At 42.6% G+C, this 27820-nt stretch overlaps 1 protein-coding gene across 1 annotated transcript; it reads right to left on the reverse strand.

Moving 5' to 3' along the window:
- Positions 1-999: 999 nt before the first annotated feature.
- On the reverse strand, positions 1000-26822 carry LOC131677142 (angiotensin-converting enzyme-like). Its single transcript, XM_058956790.1, has 6 exons — positions 26406-26822; positions 5170-5385; positions 4169-4727; positions 2756-4113; positions 1515-2695; positions 1000-1450 (listed from the first exon to the last, which is right to left on the reverse strand). Exons 1-6 carry the CDS (start codon positions 26409-26411, stop codon positions 1081-1083), a joined length of 3690 nt encoding a protein of 1229 aa, XP_058812773.1. The 5' UTR covers positions 26412-26822; the 3' UTR covers positions 1000-1080.
- Positions 26823-27820: the final 998 nt, after the last annotated feature.

Raw genomic sequence — 27820 nt, forward strand, 5'->3', positions numbered from 1 at the left:
TTGAAAAATTGGGTAGAAGTAGTTGTATTTTATCGCTGCCAGTTTTCTAAAACTGTTGCCGATAGATTGGAATCTGCGTGTGCTATAGCAAATACGCGCGAGGAATGCATGGTTTTTTACAGCAAAAGAAGTTCAGCGTAACCACCAAGATTTCGGAAGACTATGCTAGAGGTTCAACACTAACAATTAAGCTGATGAAAAAGAAGTTGATTCTTTTGCCCACTACACCTGACGCCCCCTTAAGTTACAATGTGTTATGCGTCTATCTTATGTTACAGTTTCATCGCCTGCTACGATTACTTACCAGCACTCTCTTAAAGCTATAACTAATTATTGAATTTGTGTTGAAGCAACGAATAAAATTATGTTTTGCTTTTGTCAAAAAATACACTCAAATTTTAACTCTAAGCTCAAATATCATTCTCTAATTTTGACGTAAGTAATCCCCGTGGCGAAAAGCTGTCCCCGATAACGATAATCTATGTTGTTACCCAACTAAAGTATGATTTTGATTCACTACTCACCGTTTTAAATGATCAATCGGGTAAGATAGTATTGATATCTTCTGCTATTTGGGCACTTTTGTCGGTTTACAATAAAATTTAACAAGTTAAAGAATTTTGCAAATTTAACTTCAATAATATAAATAATAAAATACATTTATTTTTGGCATGTATCTCAAAAATCAGGCAAAGGAGTTATGTTGGTAATTCAGGATACAAATTCTCAAATTTTAAACTAAACGACTATTAAAGTTCAGTTTAATGTTGCGCTGCGTTAGTAGCGAATAACCAACTTTTGGGTCTACAACTAACGAGTTTGTACTGTATTTGTTTTGTTTTCATCGCAAACCAGTGGATGGGACGACACAGATAACTGACCAATCCCAATTGATTAACTGGAGTTTACTGCCGTCATACGCTTGTTGGTCATATTTACTATGAAATTTATGTGTAAATGGGACTGTCATACGTATCGCGGTAGTTTGATTCTCAAGCATTTAACTTCAATGATCATTCCATTGAGTACAGTATTTTATTTACAGCACTGATAGGCACGGATGCGTCCACGCATCTATATTTACAACAATCTCAACAACAAGCTAACCCCGGTCGTTGCTACGATCAGGACGGTAGACAGTACAATTGTAGCACCGGCACCTGGTTCTGCCTTTTCGTTCTCTGCCTTCAGGTACTCATACAACGGCGCATAATATTCCAGCAGAGCATCGGTCTTCAATTCGGTTTCACCGGTCATCTCACGCAGCGCTTCGGACCAATGCACGGAACGACCCAAGGACAAACCTGCTCGGATGCGGTCCCCTGCTGCCGTGGAACCATCGATGTCACATTTATGCAGCGGCTTATCCGGATTGTTAGGTTCATACTCATCGGCTACTTGACAAAGTGTTTTGTGCAACTGCATGTCCAGGATGTGGGCGATGAAATATCTACAAAAATGTTTAAACTCAAACGGTTTGTTTCAATTACTGCGATTTAAAAAGAACTACTCACGAAATATATTGACTATCAAAAGGAATGTGATATTTTGAACCGGGATCAAAGGCATCCAAGTCACGCTCTACCGGTGCGGAAATTTTCTGATACTCCTCTCGTAGCTCCCACCAGCGCTTGTTCCAATCGGGGAACTCCACTTTTCCTGAAAACACCTCCCAACGCCACATATCGATCAACAGACCGAAAGGCAAAAACGCGACACGGTCCAGTGCCTTCTGGTACAGAGCGTTGATATCGTTCTCAGGGCTATCCTTGTAATCTTCGAGGAGTCCAATTTTGCTGAAATGTTTTGGAGTCGCCACTGACAAAGCAATTGTATCACCAACCGCTTCATGGAATCCGGGATTCGCTCCGGCTCTCAAGGCAATTGGCTGGTCTTTGTACAGTATGTAATAGTTAATGTGTCCCATCTCATGATGTATTGTAACGAAATCCTCCATATTCATCCGAGTGCACATTTTGATACGGAAGTCTTGCCGATCGCAGAAATCCCACGCAGATGCGTGACATGTTACAGTTCGATCCGTTGGCTTCTCAATTAAAGCTCCACGAGCCTCGTCGTAACTCATACTGTTGTCAGGAAGTCCTAAACCGACGTAGAAATCATTTGAAATTTCAAACAATTCCTTGATGGTGTAGTTCTTCGCTACCAATGCCTTGGTAATGTCCAAGTCAGCCGCATTTTTAAACGGCTTAGTGCGCTCGTAAAGATTGACCCAAGACTGAGCCCACATATTTCCCGTCAAATGAGCTGGTATGTTTGGGTTTTTATCATCCATCTTGTCCCCGTATAACTCCAACAAATGGCGTCGGACATACTTATGTAGCTCATCGTAGAACGGTTTCAATTCAGTCCATAAACGTTTCATTGAATCTACGAACCCATCCTGTTCAAAAGCTTCTTTCCAAAGTTCTCCCATGTCATCGAATCCAGCGATTCCTGCAGCTTTGTTCATTAAATGTACATACTCTACGTAATCGTTCTTCATCAAACGTCCTGTCTTATCGCGCCACTCCCTCCAAACGTACAGGAGTTTATCGTAATCGTCGGAGTCCGCCATTACACCATACAGATCGGGATCCAAGCTCATGGTACCAGCTGCACAGCTCTGATTTTCGTAAGGACAAATCAAAGTACTGCTATAAATACTCTGCATTCGACCAAGAGCACTGTTTAGCTAAAAAGAAGAGATAACAAGTTATACCCATTGCTTTCTGTAGATATTAGGGAAGCTTACCGCAATAAAATCCTCCGAAGAAAGACGATTTACCGAAATCTGCGTCAAATACTCCAGCTGCCGGCGAATTTCCGGCTTCTCATAGTACGAAATGTCAACATCTGCGAAATGTTTATTGAAATTTTCCAACACAAACTGAGTGTTTTCGTTAAGGATCTGAGCCAGCTCTTCTTGCAGTGTAACATTTCCGACATCTACCTGCGTAGCGAATTGTGCCTTAACCTGACGATTACAGGCAACAGAGTATTCTTTGTTATACGTTTCAATGATAGACTCCATTTCTGCATTCTTGAACTTTTTGTTCTCCTGCTGCAGAAATGTATACAACGGTGCAAAATATTCCAGCAATGCCTGGCCACCAATCTCTCGTCCTCCGGTCAACTTCTCCAGCGTCAATCTCCAGTCTTCACTGTAGCCCAGTGAAAGCCCTTCCTTAAGTTTGTCACCCGCAGCTTGGCTATTGTAGAAATCGCACTTGTGCAACGGCGTACCTGCGCTATTATTTGGATCGTATTGTTTCGACTCAATGCAAAGTGAGCGGTAGAATTGGAACTCCAAGATATGTGCTAGGAAGTACGCGATATACTGTGAGTTTGCAGGAATATGATACTTCGCTCCTGGATCGAAATCGTCCTCGGTACGGCTTACAGGAGCGTACACTTTTTGGTACTTGTTCCGCAATGTCCACCAATGACGGTTCCAATCGCTTTCGTTGATTGCTCCACTGAACACATCCCAACGCCACAGATCGATCAGGTAGCCAAACGGTAAGAATGCCACCCTCTCCAAAGCCATCTCGAACAGGGCGTTAATGTTATCCGCTTCACTATCCGCGTAGTCATCCAAAAGACCGATTTTCTGCAAATGTTGAGGAGTCGAAACGGAAAGGGCAATAGTGTCACCTACCGCTTCGTGGAATGCCGGTGTTGCACCCGTCTTAAACAACTGCGGTTGCTCTTTGTAAAGAAGGAAGTACATGATATGGCCCATCTCGTGATGAACCGTGATGAAATCTTCCATGTTGACGTTGGTACACATCTTGATACGGAAATCTTCGCCATCGCAGAAGTCCCAGGCCGAAGCGTGACACACCATTTTCTGCGCAGGTTTCTCAATAACAGCTTTCGGACCGTAACTCATGGCACTGCTGGGTAGGCCCAAACTCTGATAGAACTCGTCCGATAATTCGAACATTTTCTTCGCGTTGAAGCCTAGCTCTTTCATTTTCGCCGTCACATCCACGAGACTAGCCTCCGGGAAGGGTTTGATACGGTCATACAGATTAACCCACGACTGAGCCCACATGTTACCCAGAATGTGTGCAGGGATTAATTTGTTGTCGCGATCCATCTTGTCGCCTAAGGATGAGAAAACGTAAACAGAAGGTAGCAATCTAACATGTGTCCTACTTACCATAGAGATCTAACAATTTATATCTCACATATGTATGCAGTTCGTTGTACAAAGGTTCAACCTCCGTCCATAGTCGTTCCAATGTTCCACGTAGGTCGGAATCGTCATACCGTGCTCGCCACAACTCGCCATAGTCGGAGTAACCGTTCAGTGTGGCTGCTTCGTTTACGTAGTCTACGTACTGTTTATAGTCTGCTCGCATTTTCTTGCCGGATTCTTCGCGCCAGCGCCTCCAGACATAAACCAATTCATCATAATCGTTTGAATTCGCCAATACCTCCTCCATTTCCGGATCCAGCGTCCATTTTGGATCAGCTGCACCACAGTTCTGATTATCGTACGGACAAATTTCTGCCAGCTGGTAGACTGAGTCCAACCTTCTCATAACCTTGTTATACTCTTCCAGTTTTGCCGTTGGCAAGGCGGCCGTACCGAGATCCTTCAGCAGGGTCAACTGTTTACGTACGCTCTCATTCTGGTAGTTTTCCACTACCGCCGCCTTAAAGTATTGCTCGTAGTAGTCATTCCGGAACTTCGCATATGCCAAGCTAGCCTCGTTCTGTGGAAAAGTTTGAAGGAAAATTTTAGTTACGCAACGGAAATATTTTTGCTGTGCATAGGAAAGCCTCAACTTTGAATCACCAATTTCATACACGTGCTCACAGTATTGATTTTGCGCAAAAATTAAACTCGAGATCATTTATCCTGTCAGTGAAAACGACTACCATTAATCATGTGTATTATCTGTCCATCTAGGTCGATGCATTGTTTTCGTCTGCTGGTTCTACGCTATCTTGAAATATGAAACTGAGCCTTCTGATGGCCCTGACTTTGATTTGCACTCAATACCTCTATACAATGACGTAACGTGTTTTGGAGACAATAATAACTTATAATGGAAAAACACGACCGTTTTCTCCTAGATTAGATTAAATTGGACCGAATTAAGGTAAATTGTATTTTAGTAAATATTTAGGAACAAAGCATCCTACGACCCTTACCTGCTGGACTTGGTGCTCTTCATTCTCCGTGTCGGTTGCCACATTCCAGTTAGCCTGCACCTGGCGATTGCAGTACTCGCGCACTTCAGCGTCGTACTGCTGCAAAATGGCAACCATTTCCTCTTCTGGCAGGATGTCGCTTTTGACCACCACTTGGGGCAAGGCGTACGTCAGCGGTAGCAGACATAGCAATGATGGTAAAATGCGTTGTAGGAGCTGTGAGAATGAAAAAAATGAATTATAATTATCGTTATTATAATTATCGTTATTAATTTTATTAATTACTACTCAGGGAACTAAAATCTCCCTTCACCCGAAATTTCTTGAAACAGGATTGAATAAAAACTTGTTTTCGGCGACTTTTGACAAGTTTGTAGCTGGTTTGGTTTGAATAAATTATTGAGAAAAAGTTGAAAAAGATTGCTATTTCCGATCACCATGTGCCGAAAGCAAGTGATGCTGAAATTATTGAGCTCACACATATTTATAGTTTCTAGTTATTTTTGTGGTGTCATCAATGTTACATTCAACAAATTCTCCATAAATTGGACGATAGTTAAGTGATTTTCTTTCGATTAGTGAACAATTTCTGGGCAGTTTCCTTCAGTAGATTAAATTCTGGGTAGTTTCCAAAGGTAGATTAAATCATTGAAATATATGTTTTGCGTTGTTCAAAAATCCATGATTGCCGAAATAAAACCTATAAGCTTCAAATGCCGAAATATATTATTTACTTAATCTAGGTAATCTTATCAAATCCCAACGGTTTTGTGTTGAAAGTCCATAGAGCTAAAGTACCATTTTTTGCCATAGTTTCAGTGATCCAGAAATTCTTCTGATCTCGAAAAATCGGACTGCGATAATTTTTAATTCTCAAATCACATGATATAAAAATATCAATTTCATAAAAACTTCTGTAAATAATCTGTAAAAGAATCTGAATACTTAAATATATAAATAAATAGTTTTTCTCACTTATCTGATAATATTATCAACGATAATCATTTAAATTGAAAACAGCAAAGAGTTAAGTTAACACAAACTTCGGGTGATGCCACAGAACTGGTAATAGTGGCAAGACACCAAGAAAATAGGAGTTTAACCGTTTCTCCGCATCAACAAATCGCCTGCCTGATCAGAAGATTTAGAGTAAATATCGACATTCTCTTTGTTCGAACATTCTTTGCAACGGTAAACTTCGATTTCCGGCTGATATATTCCTATATATATATATATATATATATATATATATATATATATATATATATATATATATATATATATATATATATATATATATATATATATATATATATATATATATATATATATATATATATATATATATATATATATATATATATATATATATATATATATATATATATATATATATATATATATATATATATATATATATATATATATATATATATATATATATATATATATATATATATATATATATATATATATATATATATATATATGCAGACAACCTTGACGTAGGTTAAGTTCTCCATCACAGTCGAACACGATATAGAAATAGCTAACGTCTGTAAAGTTTCGTGAGACGTATTTTTGGATAATATTTTTGTACTCATTCCAATTCAGCATCGTCAACACCTTTTAAACGTGTAGTCAAGAATACCTTGCCTTTTCTAGCACCATTAGGGATGTCTTTAGAATACCTTGATTTTTTTTGGCTCCCTTAGATACTTTGAACTATTGAATATTCATATTTGTAGCTAGAGAAAATGGTAACTTCTAAATTAATTATAAAAATCAATTACAAAATCAATAACCTCTCAGATATTATATTTTTAGGATTTTTAGTGTCTATTGTCTTCAGAATCAGGAATCAGAATATATTGGCTCAAATGGCACGTTCCCCGTACATAGTCGGGGATTTGTGCCTTGCCGTGTGTTTTCATCATTTCCTGAGCGGAAGGAAAGGACAAGGAGGTGTGGGGAAGTAGACTTGGAAGGGTGGGAAAAACAGCACAAAACAAAAAATAAACAACAGGTAAATTAAACTCACAAGTAGTTCAACTTGCCTGCGAATAAGCCTAAAGCTCTTTACCACATTGGATAAGAAACTTTAGTATGTCTCTGAGTTTCAGTCGACCAAACATGGCTTCGTCTATATAAGGACGGCTGAAGACTCGTAATCGCAATTGCGCTAGCGCTGGGCAGTTGCATATCAGATGATATGAGGTTCCGTAGTCGGATTCACAAAGATCACATGAAAAAGACTCAGCGCGCTGAATAGTTGCCATGTGATAGTTGAGTTTGCAGTGGCCGGTTAAAGCCCTGGTCAGCATGCCGCAGTGGAGCTTCGAAAAATGTAAGAGATTTTTCAAAACCACTGGGCATGGTTGTTCTAGAAACGCCTTTGTTTGGCGACACGTTTGTAGATTTCTCCAATAATTGCGGTGCTCGGACAAAGCCCAGGACCGTATTTTTCCCTTATCCAACTTGTCGAAATTGGCAGCGCGGGCTCAGGACCAACGAAGTCAATCGCTGAACCTGCCCTGGCTAATTCGTCAGCCCATTCATTTCCAGTAATACCGCAATGTCCGGGCACCCAGACAAGGTAGATAGTGTTGACAATGCTTAGTTCTTCGATTTGGGTTCGGCACGCGATCACTAGCTTGGACCGGGATTTGTCTGAGCTAAGGGCCTTGATTGCAGCCTGACTATCGGAGCAGAAGTTTATAACTCTGCCGGACAAACTCAGTTGAAGGGCCGATTGCACCCCGCACATAATCGCAAAGATTTCTGCTTGGAATACAGTACAGTATCTACCTAGTGAGTGAGATTGTTCCAGTCTCATTTCACGACAGTAGACACCAGCACCAGCACGTCCCTCCATCAGAGAACCGTCAGTGTAACAAACCACTTGCGTTTGTTGTTGTCTTTCCATAAAGCCAGACAACCACTCCTCTCGAGAGGGAATCTTAACATGGAATGTCCTGTAAGGAAAACTACAAGTGAGTGTAATATCGCTGGGAGCAAGAATATCTTCACCCCATGTAACCATTTGTGACCACAATCGTGTATGACTGGTAGCAAGATCAACATGATTACTGTTCCAAAGCCCAGTAACCTGCAGTCTGTATGCACATGATAGTGCTTCTTGTTTTAAGTGTATGTGTAATGGTTTGATATTTAGAAGTGCCTCAAGAGCAGCAGTCGGAGTCGTGGTGAAAGCACCAGTCAACGCCATGAGCGCCATTCTTTGCAGATGGTTTAGCTTTGACTGTACTGTCACCACCTCTCCCCTCTGCCACCACACAAGGCATCCGTATGACAGTATTGGACGTACAATTGTCGTGTAAATCCAATAGATGTATTTAGGTTTGAGACCCCAGGTCTTTCCAAAAGTTCGTCTGCATTGCCCGAAGGCCATGCACGCTTTCTTGACTCTGAACTCAATGTGAGCAGACCAATTCAGTTTGGAATCCAATATGACTCCAACGTATTTGACTTGATCTGCACACAGCAGCTCAGAATCAAAGAACTGCAAGGGACGAACCCCGGTTGTTATTCGCTTCTTCGTGAAAAGAACCATTGAAGTTTTGCTTGGGTTAACTGATAGTTTAACTTGTCGACACCACTGTTCGACAGCTCTTAATGCCTGTTGCATCAAGTCAAAGATTGTTCCGATGCAAAATCCAGTAATTAGTATTTGGTAATCGTCAGCAAACCCGTAGGTTGGAAATCCAAGCTCATTGAGTTTCTTCAACAAGCCGTCAGCTACTAAGTTCCATAACAAAGGTGACAGAACGCCGCCCTGAGGACAACCGCAAATACTCAACTTCCGTATCTCAGCCTGTCGCAGTGACGAGCAAAGTATGCGGTTACTAAGCATTGCGTTTATCCAACCCGAGATGCATGCAGGTATCCCATGACCGCGCGTCGCTTCCAGAATAGACTGGAAGGACACATTGTCAAAAGCACCCTCAATATCTAGGAATACACCCAAGCTAGATTGCTTGAGCGAGAAGGCTTTCTCAATGTTGTAAACAACATCGTGAAGCAGAGTGATCGTGGATTTCCCACACTGATATGCATGTTGCATTTTGTGCAGTGGATATTCAACTAAACTAACGTTCCTGATGTGATGATCGATTATCCGTTCCAAAGCTTTCAGAAGAAAAGAACTTAAGCTGATAGGCCTAAAACTCTTGGCTTCTTCATAGCTTGAGCGCCCCCCTTTGAGAATAAATCTAACAGTTATTTCTCGCCATGCTTTCGGGATATACCCGGTAGCAAGACTGGAAAGCAAAATCTTTTTCAAGACATGTTTAAGAATATCAAATCCCTTTTGCAGTAGCACGGGAAGTATTCCATCTTTTCCGGGTGATTTGCATGGAGCAAAGCTGTCAACTGCCCACTTGACCGATTCAGTGGAAACCAATGTGCGTGCTAACGCCCACGAGTCCGAATCACCAGAATGAGATCTGTGAACATTGATCAACTCCGGATCGATACAACCTGGAAAGTGTGTGTCGAAGAGACAATTAAGAACATCTTTTTCGTCCGTCACATAAACACCATCTCTGGTTTTCAAGGAGTTCATCTGAAAATCATTCGATTTGGAGAGAATTTTATTTAATCTGCTAGCCTCGTTCAGACTAGAGACATTAGTGCATAGGCTTTGCCAGCCAGCCCGTTCTGCAGATCTAAGACATTTCTTATATGCACTACGAGCTGACCTGAAAGCCCTGGAGTCATCACGCTGACGCCGGTTCCAAGCTCTTCTCATAACTTTCTTCATTCTATCAAGCTCAGCCCTCCACCAAGGGGTTCCCCTAGTCGATTTAACAGTACGAAGTGGACAAGCTTCTTCGTAGGATGCTAATATGAATGAGTTTGTCGTATCCACGACGTCATCTAAGTCGTCTAATTGACTAATTGTTGGAAAATATCCATGAAATTTAGTCGCCAAGTTTTCCAAAAAGAGGTCCCAGTTTGTAGATTTAGGATTACGATATGTCACCACATTGAAGGTGACATCAAAATGCTCTAAAAATATATATTTATGATCGGATAGAGACGGTTCAGTTTCATTTGGAACCTGCCAATTTCCCAGTTCATGCAAAATTCTATCAGAGCAAAGTGTTATGTCTAACACCTCCTCCCTCCCAGACCTCGCAAAAGTTGGTCGGTTTCCCACATTCAGAATATGGAGATTTGTACTACTTATGTACTCCATCAGTTCAGAGCCTCTCAGATTGATGTCTGAGCTGCCCCAAATGATGTGATGAGCATTCGCATCACTGCCGATAATGAGCGGAAGCCCATTTCTGCTACAATATGATACAACGCTTTTGAAATCATCAGAAGGAGATGATTCGTTATGCGGTAGGTATGCTGAACAATATATATATTTTTTGTCTACGTTTCCGACAGTCAATGTAACTGTGACAACACAGATATCGCGAGTTGTGAGCTCCGATATGAGACACGCGTCAATAGCCTTATTTGCAAGAATGCAAGCACGAGGCATTTCACGTGGGTTAGTCATGCCTGTCTTGTTGTAAGCAATGAACGCAGTGTTAAGTAACTTTCCAAAATAGAAGTTTCCTTTATGGAAATACGGTTCTTGAACCAATGCTATGGAAGCTTTACCTTCCTGCATGAGTCGAGATAAATTCATAGTTGCTGTACGTTTATGTTGGAGATTGACTTGTGCTATTCTAACCATTGTTGATTAGAGAACTGTACATTTCATCTCCAACACAAATTGCACAACAACTAGAGGACACCAAGCGAGTTGGGATGTTAACGCATTTAGCGAGCCATATCAGGTTTAAATGGGACATGATCATTTGATTCCCACGATTTGCGAAGAAAATAATGGTCCACTGTGTCAGAGATTCGCATAACACAGCAAGGGCAAAACCCAAAATGCTCCGTGCGCGACTGGCATATTTTAGACCCTCCAATCATTAAGTCCTCGGCACGGAACTACACCTTGACTTAGGGTCTCCTACTTTCAGTCGCCTCCTACGAACACGATATAGAAATAGCTAACGTCTGTAAAGTTTCGTGAGACGTATTTTTGGATAATATTTTTGTACTCATTCCAATTCAGCATCGTCAACACCTTTTAAACGTGTAGTCAAGAATACCTTGCCTTTTCTAGCACCATTAGGGATGTCTTTAGAATACCTTGAATTTTTTTGGCTCCCTTAGATACTTTGAACTATTGAATATTCATATTTGTAGCTAGAGAAAATGGTAACTTCTAAATTAATTATAAAAATCAATTACAAAATCAATAACCTCTCAGATATTATATTTTTAGGATTTTTAGTGTCTATTGTCTTAGTTTTGGAACTGCTTTCACTAAAATTTATATTCAGTTTTAAGTAACTATCATAAGTCATCAGAATTTATTCAATAATTTTGAAGCCCCTCTCGAAAAAATAGGCTACAGGTCTGTTGCCGTAACATGCAAAACAGCACGAACATTTTCTGTTTTTGCGCTCACAATCTCATGTGCATGTCCTTTTTGAACATGAATACTTTTTGAACATGAAACTATTAGCCTATTTTCACCGTAGCACCGTAGGCCATGACGACGCATGATTACTAGCTGTTCGAATGAGCCATATAAACTTCTCATCAGTGCAGCAGCCACCACAAGTTGGACAGCATCGCAGGCAAAAAGGGCAAGTTGCTGGCTAACGGGGGGCTACTTGCCAACTCGGATGCGCTAATTGCCCTTCAATTTGCCAGCAAATTGCTGGCAATTAGGGGGCTATTTCAAATGCAACATTTGAGCGATTTGCCGCCGTCTTTTTTGCCGCGCAACCCGCCCCTTAATCGCCCCCAAATCGCCTACGGAACGCGCCATTTAATCGCCCTTAATTGTCCAATATAAAAATTACAAATAATTCTTATTTTCGGATTCATTATCTACTCACATATACTTACCAGTATACTAGATAATCACTACCAAACCATAGGAAGAATCAATGGTGAAATTAGTATTGCACACCAAAACTTATCACAATCTGACGTTCATTAAGACTTTAGGTCAGAGATCTTGTTCTACTATACTTACACACGATTCCACAATCTCCCACGTTCGTTGGCTAAATGAAGTGCACTAGACAAACAAAGTACAAGTTAGAACACGCCAATTGTTCAAAAAACAATATTAAGCTTATAAGCCAAACATGAACCGCCATGTTGGAAAAACGCGAAAAACAATTAAGTCCATTTCAGCCGCCAGAAAATTTGTCTAAGTATTGAAATTGCCTTTAAATCGCATTCGCAAATTGCATTTGTTCTTAGGGGCAATTAGCACAGGCGAGTTGAGTCAAACGTCAAACTTTTTAATCGCCTGACCATGTTCGCCCGCTTTTTTTTACAGGGATGGCGCCGTTAGGATGTGATATTCAAGTTTTCTCTGCAATGTGTAGCCAACAACTTGTAGCTATGAAGTTCGATATTGTATTGCACAAGTATGAGGTCGGTTGAACATTAACGAATTATTTGAGAGATTTTCGGTCCCAGTTCAAGAGCGAGAAAAACAGATGCCTTTACGCTCCCGCTGATTCGTTTTGGGTGTAGAATATTTGTGAATTTATTGTTTTTTTTTTTTCAAAACAATTGTCGGGAATAACTTATCCCATATATTCTCTATGTTGTTGATAAATAGTAATTGATCTCAACATCTTCAACCAATCACAATCTACTGGCCATCAGCATCAAATTTTCTACAAATCAAATAAATATAACCTAACATGCCACGAAGATACAAACAATAAGGAAAACATTCACAACAGCCTCAAACTCCAAAGAAAGGGAAAGGGGAATGGAAAATGGCAACACAATAAAATTACAACACAAAACAATGAACAGCTTGGATTCTTGACTTCCGAAGGAATAATGAACCCTTCTGATGAAGCCTATAGATCTTTACCAAATAGGAGAACCAAAAATCCGGAAACGCAATTGCATTACTGCAGGGCAGCTACATACCAAATGATATGAGATTCCGTAACCGGATTCACAAAGATCACCCGAATAATACTTAACACGCAGAAAAGTCTCTGTTGGGGCGACTCACCAGAAATTTTCCGGTTCCTTGCTCGAAGGATTTGCTTCCGTCCGCAGAAGGACGGCCCAGAACGATCGTCGATGAGCAGGGAAGCTTTCCTCGAAATATACGGCGCACAAATCACTTGTCTTTAGCCGTGTCCGTATGGACGTCACTGCACTAACCCTTTTTGGACAGGGTTTTCTGTCCCACACACAAGCCTTTCTTCGCTAGGGAACTAGCAATTTTTTTACTGCACTCGCGGTGTAAAACGAAGGAATCTTCACAATTTTATTCTGCGATTAAATTATTCACTCGCGACGGCTGACTTAACGGGATACACAGTGTCTGTTTCGACCGGGGTATTATTCACAACCTTATCAAATCGCGGCAAAAGGCAACACGCCCTGACTGTCTCGATCGGGGTAATTTTGTCAACTCCTTTGTCAGCTGGGTTGTACAGCTGATGATTGTTTTGTACCTACGGACCAGTGTATCACGATCGTTGGTTTTTTACTGGTATTGTACGGTCACTGTTTGGTGCGATCTGCAATAATATCACTTTCTGCTGCATTGCGGGATTGTGTATCGCTCAGTAGGGTGGCGCACCCTTTTGTATAGCAGTTCATGGTGGTAGATTTGGCTTAGCATTAATTGTTGGTGAAGTTCATAGAATTTAATTTAGTTTATTATTTTTAGGTATTTAGGTTTAATTAATTAGATTTGGTTCAACTTAAATTTAGATTTATATAGTTTAATTAACTTATAAACATTCCGGCCACCTTGAAGTGGCTTGGCTACTTAAACACTCGTCACATTTTTCTTCTACTTCTTCTTCTATTCATCGTCTGAACTGGGATCTGACGGTGTGGACTGCGTTTCCGGTGTCGGAAGCAAGGCCAGTTTGACGACTGCGCGGACAACTGAATCGGACGTGGCTGTTTTCAGAGTGACGACGCGAACGACTCCATCCTTGTTCGGGTGCACCTGGGTGATTTTTCCAAGTGGCCATTGGGTTGGCGGCAGACATTCGTCCTTGATCACCACAACTCGTCCGGGTTCAATGGTGACTGTGGGGTGCTGCTTCGTGGCTCGTGACTGCAGCTGCTGAAGGTACTCGGGATACCACCTTGCCCAAATCCTTTGGACACGCTTCTGGGTGAGCTGCCAATGCGACAGTCGATTGTCCGGTACATCGCACAGCGACGGTTCTGGAACGGCTAGTAGGCTGGTTCCTACCAGGAAATGGCCTGGGGTCAGAGCTTCCAGGTCTGACGGATCGGACGGTATGGCAGTGAGAGGTCTGGAGTTTAGACACATCTCGATCTGGGCGAGTATGGTTATCATGTCCTCGTAGCTGACATTCACACTGCCGATCTCACGAAGCAGATGGTGCTTTGCTGACTTGACGGCTGCTTCCCACAGACCGCCGAAGTGCGGAGCGCGAGGTGGAATGAATCGCCACATGATCTCATTCTCGGAACACCAGTCGAGGATCTGCTTTCGTCCACCCTGATCGGACTTTAGCATGTGGTGGATTCGGTTGAGTGCATTGGACGCTCCCTTGAATGCGGTGCCGTTGTCGCTATGGATCTCCCTCATTCTTCCTCTGCGGGCGACGAAACGGCGGAGGGCAGCCAGAAAGGCTGGCGTGGATAGGTCAGAAACCAGTTCGATGTGGACAGCGCGGGTGGAGAAACACACGAAGATTGCGATGTATGCCTTCGTAGGTGCACGGTTGCGTATCAGCGATTTAATGTAGACAGGTCCACAATAGTCTACACCGCATACGGAGAACGGTCTAGTTGGCGAGACTCGCGAGGACGGCAGGTCTGCTACGGTTTGCTGGATCAAACGGGGCTTGCTGCGAAAACACGTGTGGCACTGATGGTACGTGCGGCGAACGAGGTCGCGTCCTCCAATCACCCAGTACTTCTGACGCAGTGTAGTTAGCGTCAGTTGTGGTCCTGCATGTAGCAGATTGCTGTGGTAGTACTCGGTCAACAACACGGACAGCGGATGCTTCGCAAGCAGCATTATCGGGTGCTTCATTTCTTCCGAAACTACGGCGTATTTGAGTCTCCCACCGACTCGAATAACGCCATCTTTATACATCGTCGGTTTCAACCACTTTAACGATGCGGGAAGGGGTTCACGTCTGGTTATTTTAGAGAGCTCCTTGGAGAACATCTCCCGTTGGGCTACGCGACACAAGGCTAAATCAGCCTCGCGTAGATCGGCCGTTGAAAGCGAGTCAAACGGCTCTGGCTTGGTTTTCTGCACGGCAACTCGTAGAGAGCGGAAATATCGCATCCAATACGCGATGGAACGTCGTAGCTTTGTAAAGCTGGAGTAGCGACTGAACAGTCGAGCGGAAAACGATGGTTCGGCTACCGTTACCGACATCACGGCGACATTGCTTTTGCTCTCTGGCATTGTGGATAAATCGAACGCTGGCAGCACAGTGCGTGGCCAATGGTGTGGCAAAACCCCTAACCATTGCGGTCCTATCCACCAAAACTCGAGGTTCACGATATCGGTTGGATTGACACCTCGTGATATAAGGTCTGCTGGGTTGGATTCTCCGGGAACGTGCTGCCAGGAACAAGATGCGGTAGAGGATTGGACTGTGGACACTCGGTTTGCCACGAACGTTTTCCAGCGCGACGGGCACGATTGTAGCCAGTAGAGGACTATCGTCGAATCAACCCAGAAGAACACTTCGCACGATGTCTTAAGGGACTTCATCACCTTCTCATATAGGCTAACCGACAACACAGCGGCACACAACTCTAGGCGCGCAATCGATTGGCAGGTGGCTAACGGTGCGACCTTTGATTTTGACGTTAGCAGCTGAACACGAATCCCTGCAGCTGACTCAGAACGGACGTAGCAGCATGCACCATATGCCTTCTCTGAAGCATCGGAGAAAAAGTGGAGCTGGATGGTTTCGGTCTTGATCTGCGACACGAATCTGGGAATGCGGATTTTGGAGATTGCATCTAGCGTACCATGGAACTCCTTCCATTCGCCTTGTAGACGCGGAGGCAGCGGACGATCCCACTCGTATGAATCTCCTGCGTCGGTCTTCAATGCCCACAGGCGCTGCATGAACAGCTTCGCTACGGTGATTGTCGGGCCAACTAGCCCTAGTGGGTCGAAGATCTGCGCAATGTAGGACATGACCTTCCTTTTGGTCAGGACGGGTGCTGGTAACGGCAACTGGACCTTGAAGCGCATCGTATCGGACTTCGGCTCCCAAACGAGTCCTAAGGTGGATATGGATTGTTCGTCCTGGAGATCATGCAGTGGTAGTAGAGCGAGATCTTCTTGCGGGACTTGCGCAAGGACTTCGGAGGAATTGGATGCCCACTTCTTTAACGGAAGGCCAGCTGACGTAAGCATGGCGGAAACTTCTTGGCGAAGGCGGATTGCGGATTGGACATCGTCAGCTCCCGATAAAAAGTCATCGACGTAAAAATCCTGCTTCACAGCATCTACGGAGGCGGGGTACTTGTCGCCTTCGTCCTGTGCAACTTGTAGGAGGGTGCGAGTTGCCAGGAATGGCGCGGATGCAAAACCGTACGTAACGGTTTGGAGCTCGTACGATATGAGCGGATCGTCGCGGTTGGAACGCCAGAGAATGCGTTGAAGCGGTCGGTCCTCGGGATGCAGCTGAATCTGTCGGTACATCTTCTCGATGTCGGCTACGATGGCGATCGGGTGTGTGCGGAACCTCATGACGATAGACAGCAGGTCCTCCTGGACGACAGGACCAACGAGCTGCTTATCGTTGACGGAAAATCCTGACGATGTTTTACACGACGCGTCGAAAACAACTCGGACCTTCGTGGTTGTGCTGGATTCCTTGAACACAGGATGGTGCGGGAGGTAGCAGTGCGGGTTCACATCGTCTACTGGATCGACGAGCTTCTTCATGTGCGCCATTCGTTCGTATTCGTCCATGAACTTGCAGTATGCATCCTTGGTGGGTGGATCCTGCTCTAGTCGCTTCTCAAGGCTCAGAAACCGACGTTCGGCGATGGCTCTGGATTCGCCGAGGTTGACTAGCGGATCACGGGTGAGTGGCAAACGAACGAGATAACGACCGGACGAATCGCGAGTGGTGGTAGTAGCGTAAAGTTCTTCACACTGTTTTTCTTCTACGGAATACACAGAACACGGCTCAACAGCTTCTAGCTCCCAGAACTTCTGCAACGCTTGTTCTAAGCTTCGATCGACAGTGGTTAGATGGCAGATGCGGGGAATGGTGGGATGATTGATGGATATCTTCCCGGAAACAGTCCATCCAAACACCGTCTCTATTAGCAACGGTAGTCCCTCTCCCAGGGAACGCTTGCTGCCAGGATGCAGCTCATGATACGCTTCACCACCGACAACCATGTCAATGTCGGATGGGATGTGGAATCTGGGGTCTGCCAACGACAACTTGGGAAGATTCCACGCGGAAATGTCGATCGGAACGGTCGGAAGGTTGACCGTCGGTCTCTTGAGGATCAGGAACTCAAGCTTGGTGGAGTACGGTGTCGACTTCGACTCGATCATAGCAGTTAATTGGCACTTAATCTGCTTGGTGGATTCTCCTATACCAGTTACTGCGATATCCACCTTGGTGCGATGAAGGTTCAGGGAATTTGCAAGCTTCTTGGTGATGAAGTTACACATGGATCCGGAATCTAGAAGTGCGCGTGCGGGGATCTTCTTGCCATTCTGACCTACGACGAAGAGGGAAACAGTTTCCAGTAAAACTGTACTATGCTGAGCCTGAACCGATAAGCTTACTTGGCTGTTCGATTTCGCCGAGCTTGAAGGGTCAGCGTGGGCGGACGTCGAGGGAATCGGCTGACCTTCCTCGTTAACAGGAGTCGATAGCATCTTCGACGATTCTGACTCGTGCAGCAGGGAGTGGTGTTTTTCGTGACAGTAACGGCAAGAGAACTTGGAGGTACAGTTCCGGGCTTGGTGTCCAGTACGGAAGCAATTCCAGCATAAGCGCTTTTGGGAAACCAGCTCACGGCGCTGGCGGACGGACACCTCGGAAAATGCAGGGCATTGGAAGAGGAAATGCTTCTCTGGACAAGCGAGGCACGAGGGAGCACTGTAGTTCGGTTCAACGGTAGCTGCCTTGTACGCCACCTTGAACGGCTTCGGGGTTGGAATCGGACCGGCCACCTTGGCTATAACCGGTTGTTGGGACCGATACTGTAGGTCAGTTACGACAGACGTCAGCATTCGGGCACGCTGGTAGAGGAACTCGATCAGCATATCATAGGTAACGTCGTCGTTATTGCTGGTTTTTTCCTCCCAAGCACGTAGCGTAGTTGGATCCAACTTGTAGGAAAGGAGGTTGACCAATGGGGTGTCCCAATAATGGACTGGCTCGCCTAACTTTGCCAAAGCCCGCACATGCCGGTGAAAATCGTCAGCCAATCCTTGGATTTCTGGAGGGTTCTCTCGTTTGACCGGTGGGAGGTCGTACAGAGCACGGAAGAGCTGACGCTTCAGGAACCGCTTGTTGTCGTACCGCTTTAGCAATGCTTCCCAAGTCGATGCGTAGTTGTCCGCTTCAATGTCTACGGACTCGAATGGTTTTCGGGCTTCTCCCTCCAGCGACTGCAGCAAGTACTGCAGCTTCGCAACCGTCGGAATATCTGCATTGCTGTGGATCATCGACGTATACGTGTCACGGAATGCGAGCCAACGCGAAAAATCACCGTTAAACTTGGGAAGATCGATCTTGGGTAATCGTAGATGGAACGAGGACGAAGCATGAACAGGTGCCGCCATTGTGCTGTTCAGCATGGTTGGGTTGAGGTCCGTAGCACGATTGGACAGCAGAAATCCTTTCACTGTACAATAACGCGTCTCGAAATCCATTCTCTCTTCCAGATGGGTATCCAACATCTCCGGCTTATCGTACAACTCGATCTGTCCTTGTACCTCCAGGAACTCCTTGTAGATCCGGTCCAATGAATCGAGGCGAATTGGAATTTGGCAGGCATCCCGATCGCAATCGAAATTCTCCGCAAACTTCTCCACTGCCTTCTGCACTACAAGGATCCCTTTCCGCTGGATCACGTACTCTGACAGCTTCTTTTCGGTCTTGGTCGCCATTATTGTACCACTACACTGATCTTCACTACCACCACTTTAAATATCGGAAACGGGAAAAACGGTACCAATCGAAAATTCGGACTCCTTCCCGGCGCGGGTACCGTTCCTACACGACACGGAATCGAAAATGGCACAATTCGAACGAAAAAAAAATCCTTCCCGTCGCGATATGCCACCTTTACGCGGAACGACCGAGAATGGTACGCAAATCGAATGAAATTATCCTTCCCGACGCGAGCGTACCAATCTACGCGAATTTGCCACTCACCACCACCTTAGCAAAAACATGCAAATTTTTTCGCAAACAGAAAATTATCAAAAAATTCTGTTCCGAGTAGGCGCAAATCAGCTGCGATTACAAAACTTCGCAATGAACTGCAGCGATAGCGTCCAAAATGGCCTTAACGGTAGGCACCTTCAGGGGGCTGGGACGGGCAGTGTCTTTGCCGTAGCGTCGCGTCAGCAGCAATTTGCAATGGTGTACTCACCGCACCGATCCTTTCTGGTTGGGGTTTCCTCCGATCCGGTTCGAAGGACCAAATGTTGGGGCGACTCACCAGAAATTTTCCGGTTCCTTGCTCGAAGGATTTGCTTCCGTCCGCAGAAGGACGGCCCAGAACGATCGTCGATGAGCAGGGAAGCTTTCCTCGAAATATACGGCGCACAAATCACTTGTCTTTAGCCGTGTCCGTATGGACGTCACTGCACTAACCCTTTTTGGACAGGGTTTTCTGTCCCACACACAAGCCTTTCTTCGCTAGGGAACTAGCAATTTTTTTACTGCACTCGCGGTGTAAAACGAAGGAATCTTCACAATTTTATTCTGCGATTAAATTATTCACTCGCGACGGCTGACTTAACGGGATACACAGTGTCTGTTTCGACCGGGGTATTATTCACAACCTTATCAAATCGCGGCAAAAGGCAACACGCCCTGACTGTCTCGATCGGGGTAATTTTGTCAACTCCTTTGTCAGCTGGGTTGTACAGCTGATGATTGTTTTGTACCTACGGACCAGTGTATCACGATCGTTGGTTTTTTACTGGTATTGTACGGTCACTGTTTGGTGCGATCTGCAATAATATCACTTTCTGCTGCATTGCGGGATTGTGTATCGCTCAGTAGGGTGGCGCACCCTTTTGTATAGCAGTTCATGGTGGTAGATTTGGCTTAGCATTAATTGTTGGTGAAGTTCATAGAATTTAATTTAGTTTATTATTTTTAGGTATTTAGGTTTAATTAATTAGATTTGGTTCAACTTAAATTTAGATTTATATAGTTTAATTAACTTATAAACAGTCTCTATGTGATAATTGAGTTTGCAATATCCAGTCAATGTGCTGACTAGAATACAGCAATTGTGCTCGGAAAAATGCAACAAATTCTTTGCATGGTTAGCATGATCGAATGCAGCCCAAGATCGAATCTTGTGCTTTATCCAACTTATCGACATTTCCAGTGATACCGGAATGACCGAGTGCTCATAAAAGATAGATAGATAGATCAAATGCTCCTTGTTTCAGAAACACATATAGTGATTTTATGTTCAAGAATGCCTATAGAGCAGCAGTAGGAGTTGTCGTGAACGCACCAGTCATCATCATCAAGACATGTTTTTGATCTCATCTCTTCTGCCACCACACGAGGCACTCGCATGCCAGTATTGGTCTAACAATTGTTGTATAGATCCACTGAATGTGCTTGGGTTTGAGTCCCCAAAATGTGCCGAAATCCCATCTACATTGGCCGAAGGACATGCAAGCTTTCTTGATTCTGAAATCGATGTGAGCTGACCAATTAAACTTTGAGTCAATAATTACCCCAACGTACTTAGCTTGATCTGCGACAATAATTAAAAGAAAGTACTGCAATGGACGAGCTCCGGCTGTAATCCTTCGTTGCGTGAAATGCACCATTGATGTTTTATTTGGATTAACAGATAGTTTAACATAAAGGCAACACTGCTCAATAACACATAAGGATTGCTGCATCAAATCAAAAAGTGTGTTAATGCAAATTATATGAAAATCATCGGCGAAACCATATGTCGAAAACCCAAGCTCATTAAGTTCCATCAACAATCCATCGGCGACAAGGATCCATAGAAGTGCTGCCAACACACCATCCTGAGGGCATCAGCAGACACTCAGTTTCCTTATCTCTACTTGATTTAACGATGAGCACAGATGTCGGTTACTAAGCATTGTGTGTATAGAGCTCGTGATATATGAAGGTACGCCATGACCTCGTGGTGCTTCTACAATGGATTCGAAAGACACGTTATCAAAAGAATCTAAAACATAAGCATGAGTATAATGACCGTACAATTCGTAAGTGCTACTCCGCGATTAATCATAACAAGCGAAATTGCACAGATAATCAATGAATGGAACCTGGAAGTAGCTATCCATTCTCAATGTGCACGTTTCGAGAGTTCTATATTTTAAAAAAAGGCCAATAACGGCGTCGGCCACGTCCTTACAGGCATCGGGAAAGGAAAGGAATGTCAGTGTAACAAATGTTTTTATGGAAACCGTGTATACCTCCGCATCTCCACGTTTGACACTGGAAGGAGTTTTGGGGTAAAGAGTTACAAAAATCTGGATTCTCCTTGATAAGTAATACGATCTATGCAACTCTTAGAAGTGTTATCATGTGTATCAGGCAGCCGACTGCTGAATGTTTATGATAGATTTATCGTATGTTGAATTAATTTTGAAATGCTCGGCTTGAAAAAAAATCAAAAAAAAGCCGCTTCAGCTCCGGACAGCGATGAACGATTTATTCCTTGCTTCTTCATTCCGACGAAACACGACATTCCAAAAACAATACAATATATAGCGATTGCTTTTAGCAGCCAGATATATTTGTCGAACAAGCTATGTAATTGAACTGACAATTCCATATCAACTTTTGAATAGGGCTAATAAGATTTGTAAACAAACTTTTGTTTTGCTGATTTCTCTTATTTTGTTATAATGTCAACACAGAAAATATTTGAAATGGATTCTACCAAGGGTAAATATGTTGATTCAAGTGTATTTTTCATGAAATTCAACTCGGAAGCGGAGTAATGAGCGAAAGAAGTTTGTTTACAAAAATCTCATTAGACCTTTTGAAGAATTAATATTGAATTATGTATTGGTTTCATTCTCCGTGGACGATTGATGTTTATGTTATAATTATTCGAGCGCGTTGTTATGTTATCTAAGGGGCATTTTAAACGATATTAAGGTTCAAGTTACCTTTTTTAAGCATGTGTTAGAATTGAACGCTTGGTAGTGTGCGTAGGAAAATTTGTGTTCAGCTTTGCCACCGGATTATCCATTTAAACCTTTTTAAAACTCTAAAAGAAGAATATCAGTCGATTTATTAGATCATCACGATTCAATTCATGCAAAATACCTGCTGGAAAAACCATCGGCTTAGCTAAATGGTGCTTTTGAAAAAGTGGCTGTGGTTTTTTCATTGCGCAGTTGTGTTGCGTACCCCAGCTCGGTGTGGTAGTGTGATAAAAAATCACAGCCACTTTTTCAAAAGCACCATTTAGCTAAGCCGATGGTTTTTCCAGCAGGTATTTTGCATAAATTGAATCGTGATGATCTAATAAATCGACTGATATTCTTCTTTTAGAGTTTTGAAAAGGTTTAAATGGATAATCTGGTGGCAAAGCTGAACACAATTTTTCTTACGCATACTACCAAGCCTTGAGGTAACTTGAGCCTTAAATAAGCACTACCGAAATACCTTAACCGACTAACTTTGTATGTCGAATATACAACCGATGACGCCCCTTTGGTGGTACTTCCCATAGTGATGAACACACACATATACACTTTTACATTAAGCGTCCTATCTTCCTCCAATAGAGGCGCTGTAACCTCTGTCGCTTGTATGGGGGAAGGAAAGAGATATCAGTCTTCTTAATATGTAGTCTTTGATAAAAGCCAACTGTATCCCTCTAGGCAATTTTGTTCTCGTTAGAGACGTTACAATATCGGACCATGAAATTGCCTGCAGATATGCAATTTACACAACATTTCAAGCGTTTCTCTTATTTCGATAGACATATTTTGTTGATCAAAGTTACCCCAAAAGTAACAATTTCATTCTATGAGTACCAGTACCTGTTTTAAAAATGCAAACAATTACATCTACTTGAAGTGAAGATATTTATTCAAAATGCTTTCGAAAAAGTGATCAATGTTCCTCCGTTTTACGGCACATATTTATAACCTATACACCTATACGCCTATACACCTACTATGAAGATAAAACCAACAAGAAAAACATTCACAACAGTGTCCCAAAAAGCGAATAAACCACAAAACAATCAGCACTGACAAACGCATTAACACCTTTGAAAGCAAACTGAAGGACCATGAGGTACGGTATTAATCAATGCTGAAATAGCTTCAACGTCAAGAAAAAGGATCTCAACGCGCATGTAGAACCCAATAATTAAGATCAGTACTGATGGCAAATCGACAAATAAGAATGAAACGGTTAGCAATTACAACAGTAAGTGATGCTTATATTGAGGAGCGGTTCTTACTCCAATTAATTGGCAAGATCATTCTCCCGTGACTCTCTCACTCATTGGATTCATCATTGAGAGGAATTGAAAATGACTATTATTTTATTTACAGTAGTAATACGGTTATGTTACTATGTTTTAATTGCCGCAAGGTTCTACTGTATCGATTTTGTTGGCTATTTTCGGCAAATTTGAGACTAAGAGAAACGAAAGCAATGAAATTGAAAGACGGATAGGTATTCTAGAGCGAATCAGTTATACACTTAGAACGGAAAACTAGGACTAGGTAGGCTCATATGGACATGATCAAAAGGAAATGTGAAGAATCCTTTGCCTTCTGCTAAGTAGGAGTTGGGCGTTGCACCCAAGTCTACCGCATGGTCTATGGTACAACGTAACTCATCATCATGTTTTACCGCCGACGCCGGCGTCAGATCTCTTGAAACAGTATTCCAACGTTTCTTTGAAGATCCGTTATTTTGGTAAAAAAGACACGAAAGCGAAAAAGTGTCGAAGCAAGACAGAGAGCCAGTGGACTGGATGCCTCGACGGATTCATGGGCAATCGCTGGAGGATTCATGGGCAATCGCTGGAGCACTATACGAAGAGCTTATGAAGCACTATACGAGGTTAGAATTTTTGAAAGCTTTTGCTATGCTTGTTACTTTCAGTAATACTTGTAAAATTCCAAAATATTTCGAGCATCGTGGAAAAAGGTAAAAAAATGTTCAAATCAAGAATGCGAAAAATACTTATAATTCTAAAAAAAACTTCAATCGATCTGTGGGCCGTCTCAAGAGGATCCGATTTTACTTAAATTTGGCAAATGCATTTTTTTAATATCTTGATTCATTTCATGACCGGCAATGGACAAAATTCCACAATCGCAAAAATAACTGCCACACTACTGTGCACAGACACTTTAACTTCTAAGATAAACTATAAGGGAGAAAGACTCTCTGCATATAGAGATAGTCAAACTGTGGCTTTGTGTACCGGGCCAGCTTTATTATTTACTTCATGTAACTAGATAACTATTTTGAAATCGTACTAAGAAAATCAACCCCTATAAACATAAAACTTATCATCCACCACATGTACGTTGATTTACCTTGTTATCATTTGCAACCGACCCAAAACAATGCCCACATTGTCCGTTATAATTAAGTGCACAATGTCAATCATAAAATACTAGACTAAGCAGACTATCGAATCAAACCTGCGTACATGCGTACTTGCAGGTACTTCATCATCGGAAACAGCGGCTGCGGTTCTCCCCACCGCGATAATTCAAGGTTAAATTTCACTCACCGATACTAACATCCAGCAAAGATGATTATTTAATTCACTGCAACTGAGAAATTTACATTGCAGTTTCTGTGCTTCCATATCATATAATTATTTACATTTCCAAAGGTATTAATTTGAAAGAAGCTCCACTCTGATCGATTAGCCGAAGCAAATCAATTGCGAATAAATCTGAATGCCTTCAATCAGTCGATAATTCTAATCGTCAATACCTTCATATACCTTGCATATAGAATGATAACTCAATCCCTGTTAGGACTAAATTGAAAATAAACATTTTTTGAGGAATTACATTCAATTAGTACTATCATAATTTAAGCAGCCGAATCAACACCCACTTATCTACCTACTTGTAAACAAGTGCACTCCAAAGCAATCATCTCACTACACACAAGCCGAACTAATCTCGCAATCGCTCCCCATCGCTACTTCGCGTCAAGCTCACTTTTCAATGGACGGCAGTTTTATCAGTTTCGATTTCTTTTTTTTTTATTTCGCTGATTGATTGATTTAACACTTGTAGTCGATCATTTTTACGTCTGACAACCGAAAAACCCAGCACACACACACGCTAACCACTTCCCGCCACCCGATTTCACGGCAATCAATTCCGTTCGATTATCCGTTGTTCTGCGAGCTGGAAACATAGGGTGCCGGCTGCGTTACGTCTCAGTTCCTTTGTGTGGTGCTAGAACAATTTATGACGAATAATAAGACGGCTTTCAACATTCGTAATTGTTAAATATCCGTAGACCGTAATACAAGTGTAGTAACTATCACATCTACGTAATGAAAATTTTGAGATTCAAATTTTGCAAAAAAATATGTCTAAGAAGGATATGCTGTTAGAAATAACAGATAAAACTTAAGTCTCCAACGATATTTACATTTTTGGTCACAATGACGTCAAAATCCCACAAATAGCCAGAATCGCTGGTATAGAATAGATTTTTTTAACAATAACAACAAACTGTTCAAACATAAAGCTCACCCTAACGGAGGCTGTTTCGGTAGTTACAATCAACCGACTCAGCTGTCTAACAATTATTATTGAAGCGATTGCTGTCAGCACTCTCAGCTAATTCCAGTCGTTGGATGCGCAATTTTGATTCACACTTTAATATTTTAGACGCTTTTATTTCCTTTACCGAGTTGACCCTTTGCTAACAGCCTTTGTACAAACCTGCCGCACTTACCTTCATCGCAATAAGTTGTAAATTTCCGCCAAATAGTTAGCAGTAAAAACGAATACCGCTCAGCTCATTTGTTATTCCGCACTTGACTTCGCGGGCACACGCACAGTTACACTCAGCGACGGTTGCCGTCAGAAAACTGCCGAAAAAATTCTTCCCGGGACTTCCGCTCCTTCCGAACAGGTTTAGCCGAACGACACCGATCGTAGCCAAATTGCTCAACAATAGACCTATTAAATATTTCAATCACATAATATCACCGCCGCAATTACTTGAACCTTCCGTTCCACGATTTTTCGACCGCACCGCAACTATAGCTTAAGTACGAACGGCTTTATTTTGCTATATTCCACCGATTGGTTTTGCCACCACCTTTACGCTCCGGCAAGCTTCGATTGACTGCTGGTTAATAACATTTAACTTCTAGTAATATTCGCAAATACTTTTCTAACCCTATCGCAGCACAATCATCCTCCGATCACCCTAACACCCCCGGGACCCGCCTTTGTACGAGTGAGCAAGATCGGGAGTCAAAACCTACGCCAAGATAAGACTTCGCCGGCTACGACCACAGAGAGCCTCCAATGATTGATATATGTAACATCGCAGACGCATCTGCGAAGCTCGGATCTAAAGCCCACTTGTTTGATAAGACCAGAGTATTGACTACTATCTGGTTGACGGTGGTGTGCACGTTACTTGTCCATTTGACAAGAGAGCTTGTACGCAATTACAAGAACATGATCTACGGCACGGTTGCACCGATTTCATCCAACTCGGTCTGTTATCTCGACAAACTTCGGTTACTGATTCTTAGCGTGTTGGGAAATTGGAGAGCTAGTGTAACGATGCTCCTGACACTATCCAGGCCAGCGGGTGAATGCACATAACAAAATAATACATTAGGGTTCAAGAAACTGTAGTTGAGCGTAGTATAATAAAAAAGCGCATGATAGTATGCGTAGGAAATAACTATGTTCAGCTTGCCATCAGTTTAACCTTTATTAAACTCTAAAAGAAAAATAGCAGTCTATTTAATAGATAATCGCGATTCAAATTATGCAAAATATCTAATCTGATCTGATCTTGAAAATTTGATATTAAACAGGGTATTTCAAAATTTGTCAAACATTTTGAAACGAGTAGGGCAAAGTGGTCGGTTGCCGACACTGGTCTTTTGACTTTTGACATAAAGCAGACATGGTCAAATAATATTATTTGTGTGTTACATTAGCACGTTCTTTTTGTGCCGATTGCCGATGCAAACAAACTACTATGTTCCATTCTACAAACGAAATATTTTTTGAATCAGTGAAAATCTACTCAAAAGTTTTTTTTTTCTCATTTGCTTAGTATTATTAAAATAAATAAATCAATCGAAAAAATATTCCCATTGAATATTTACCATGTGAATTTAT

This window comes from Topomyia yanbarensis, chromosome 1 (assembly GCF_030247195.1).
Source record: "Topomyia yanbarensis strain Yona2022 chromosome 1, ASM3024719v1, whole genome shotgun sequence".
NCBI classification, from domain to species: domain Eukaryota; kingdom Metazoa; phylum Arthropoda; class Insecta; order Diptera; family Culicidae; genus Topomyia; species Topomyia yanbarensis.

Coding starts and splice junctions, on each gene's coding strand:
- LOC131677142 (XM_058956790.1), bottom strand. Junction 4,728..5,169: donor AAGAGCACCAAGTCCAGCAG/GTAAGGGTCGTA, acceptor ACTTTTCCACAG/AACGAGGCTAGCTTGGCATA. Junction 1,451..1,514: donor TTTGATAGTCAATATATTTC/GTGAGTAGTTCT, acceptor ACATTTTTGTAG/ATATTTCATCGCCCACATCC.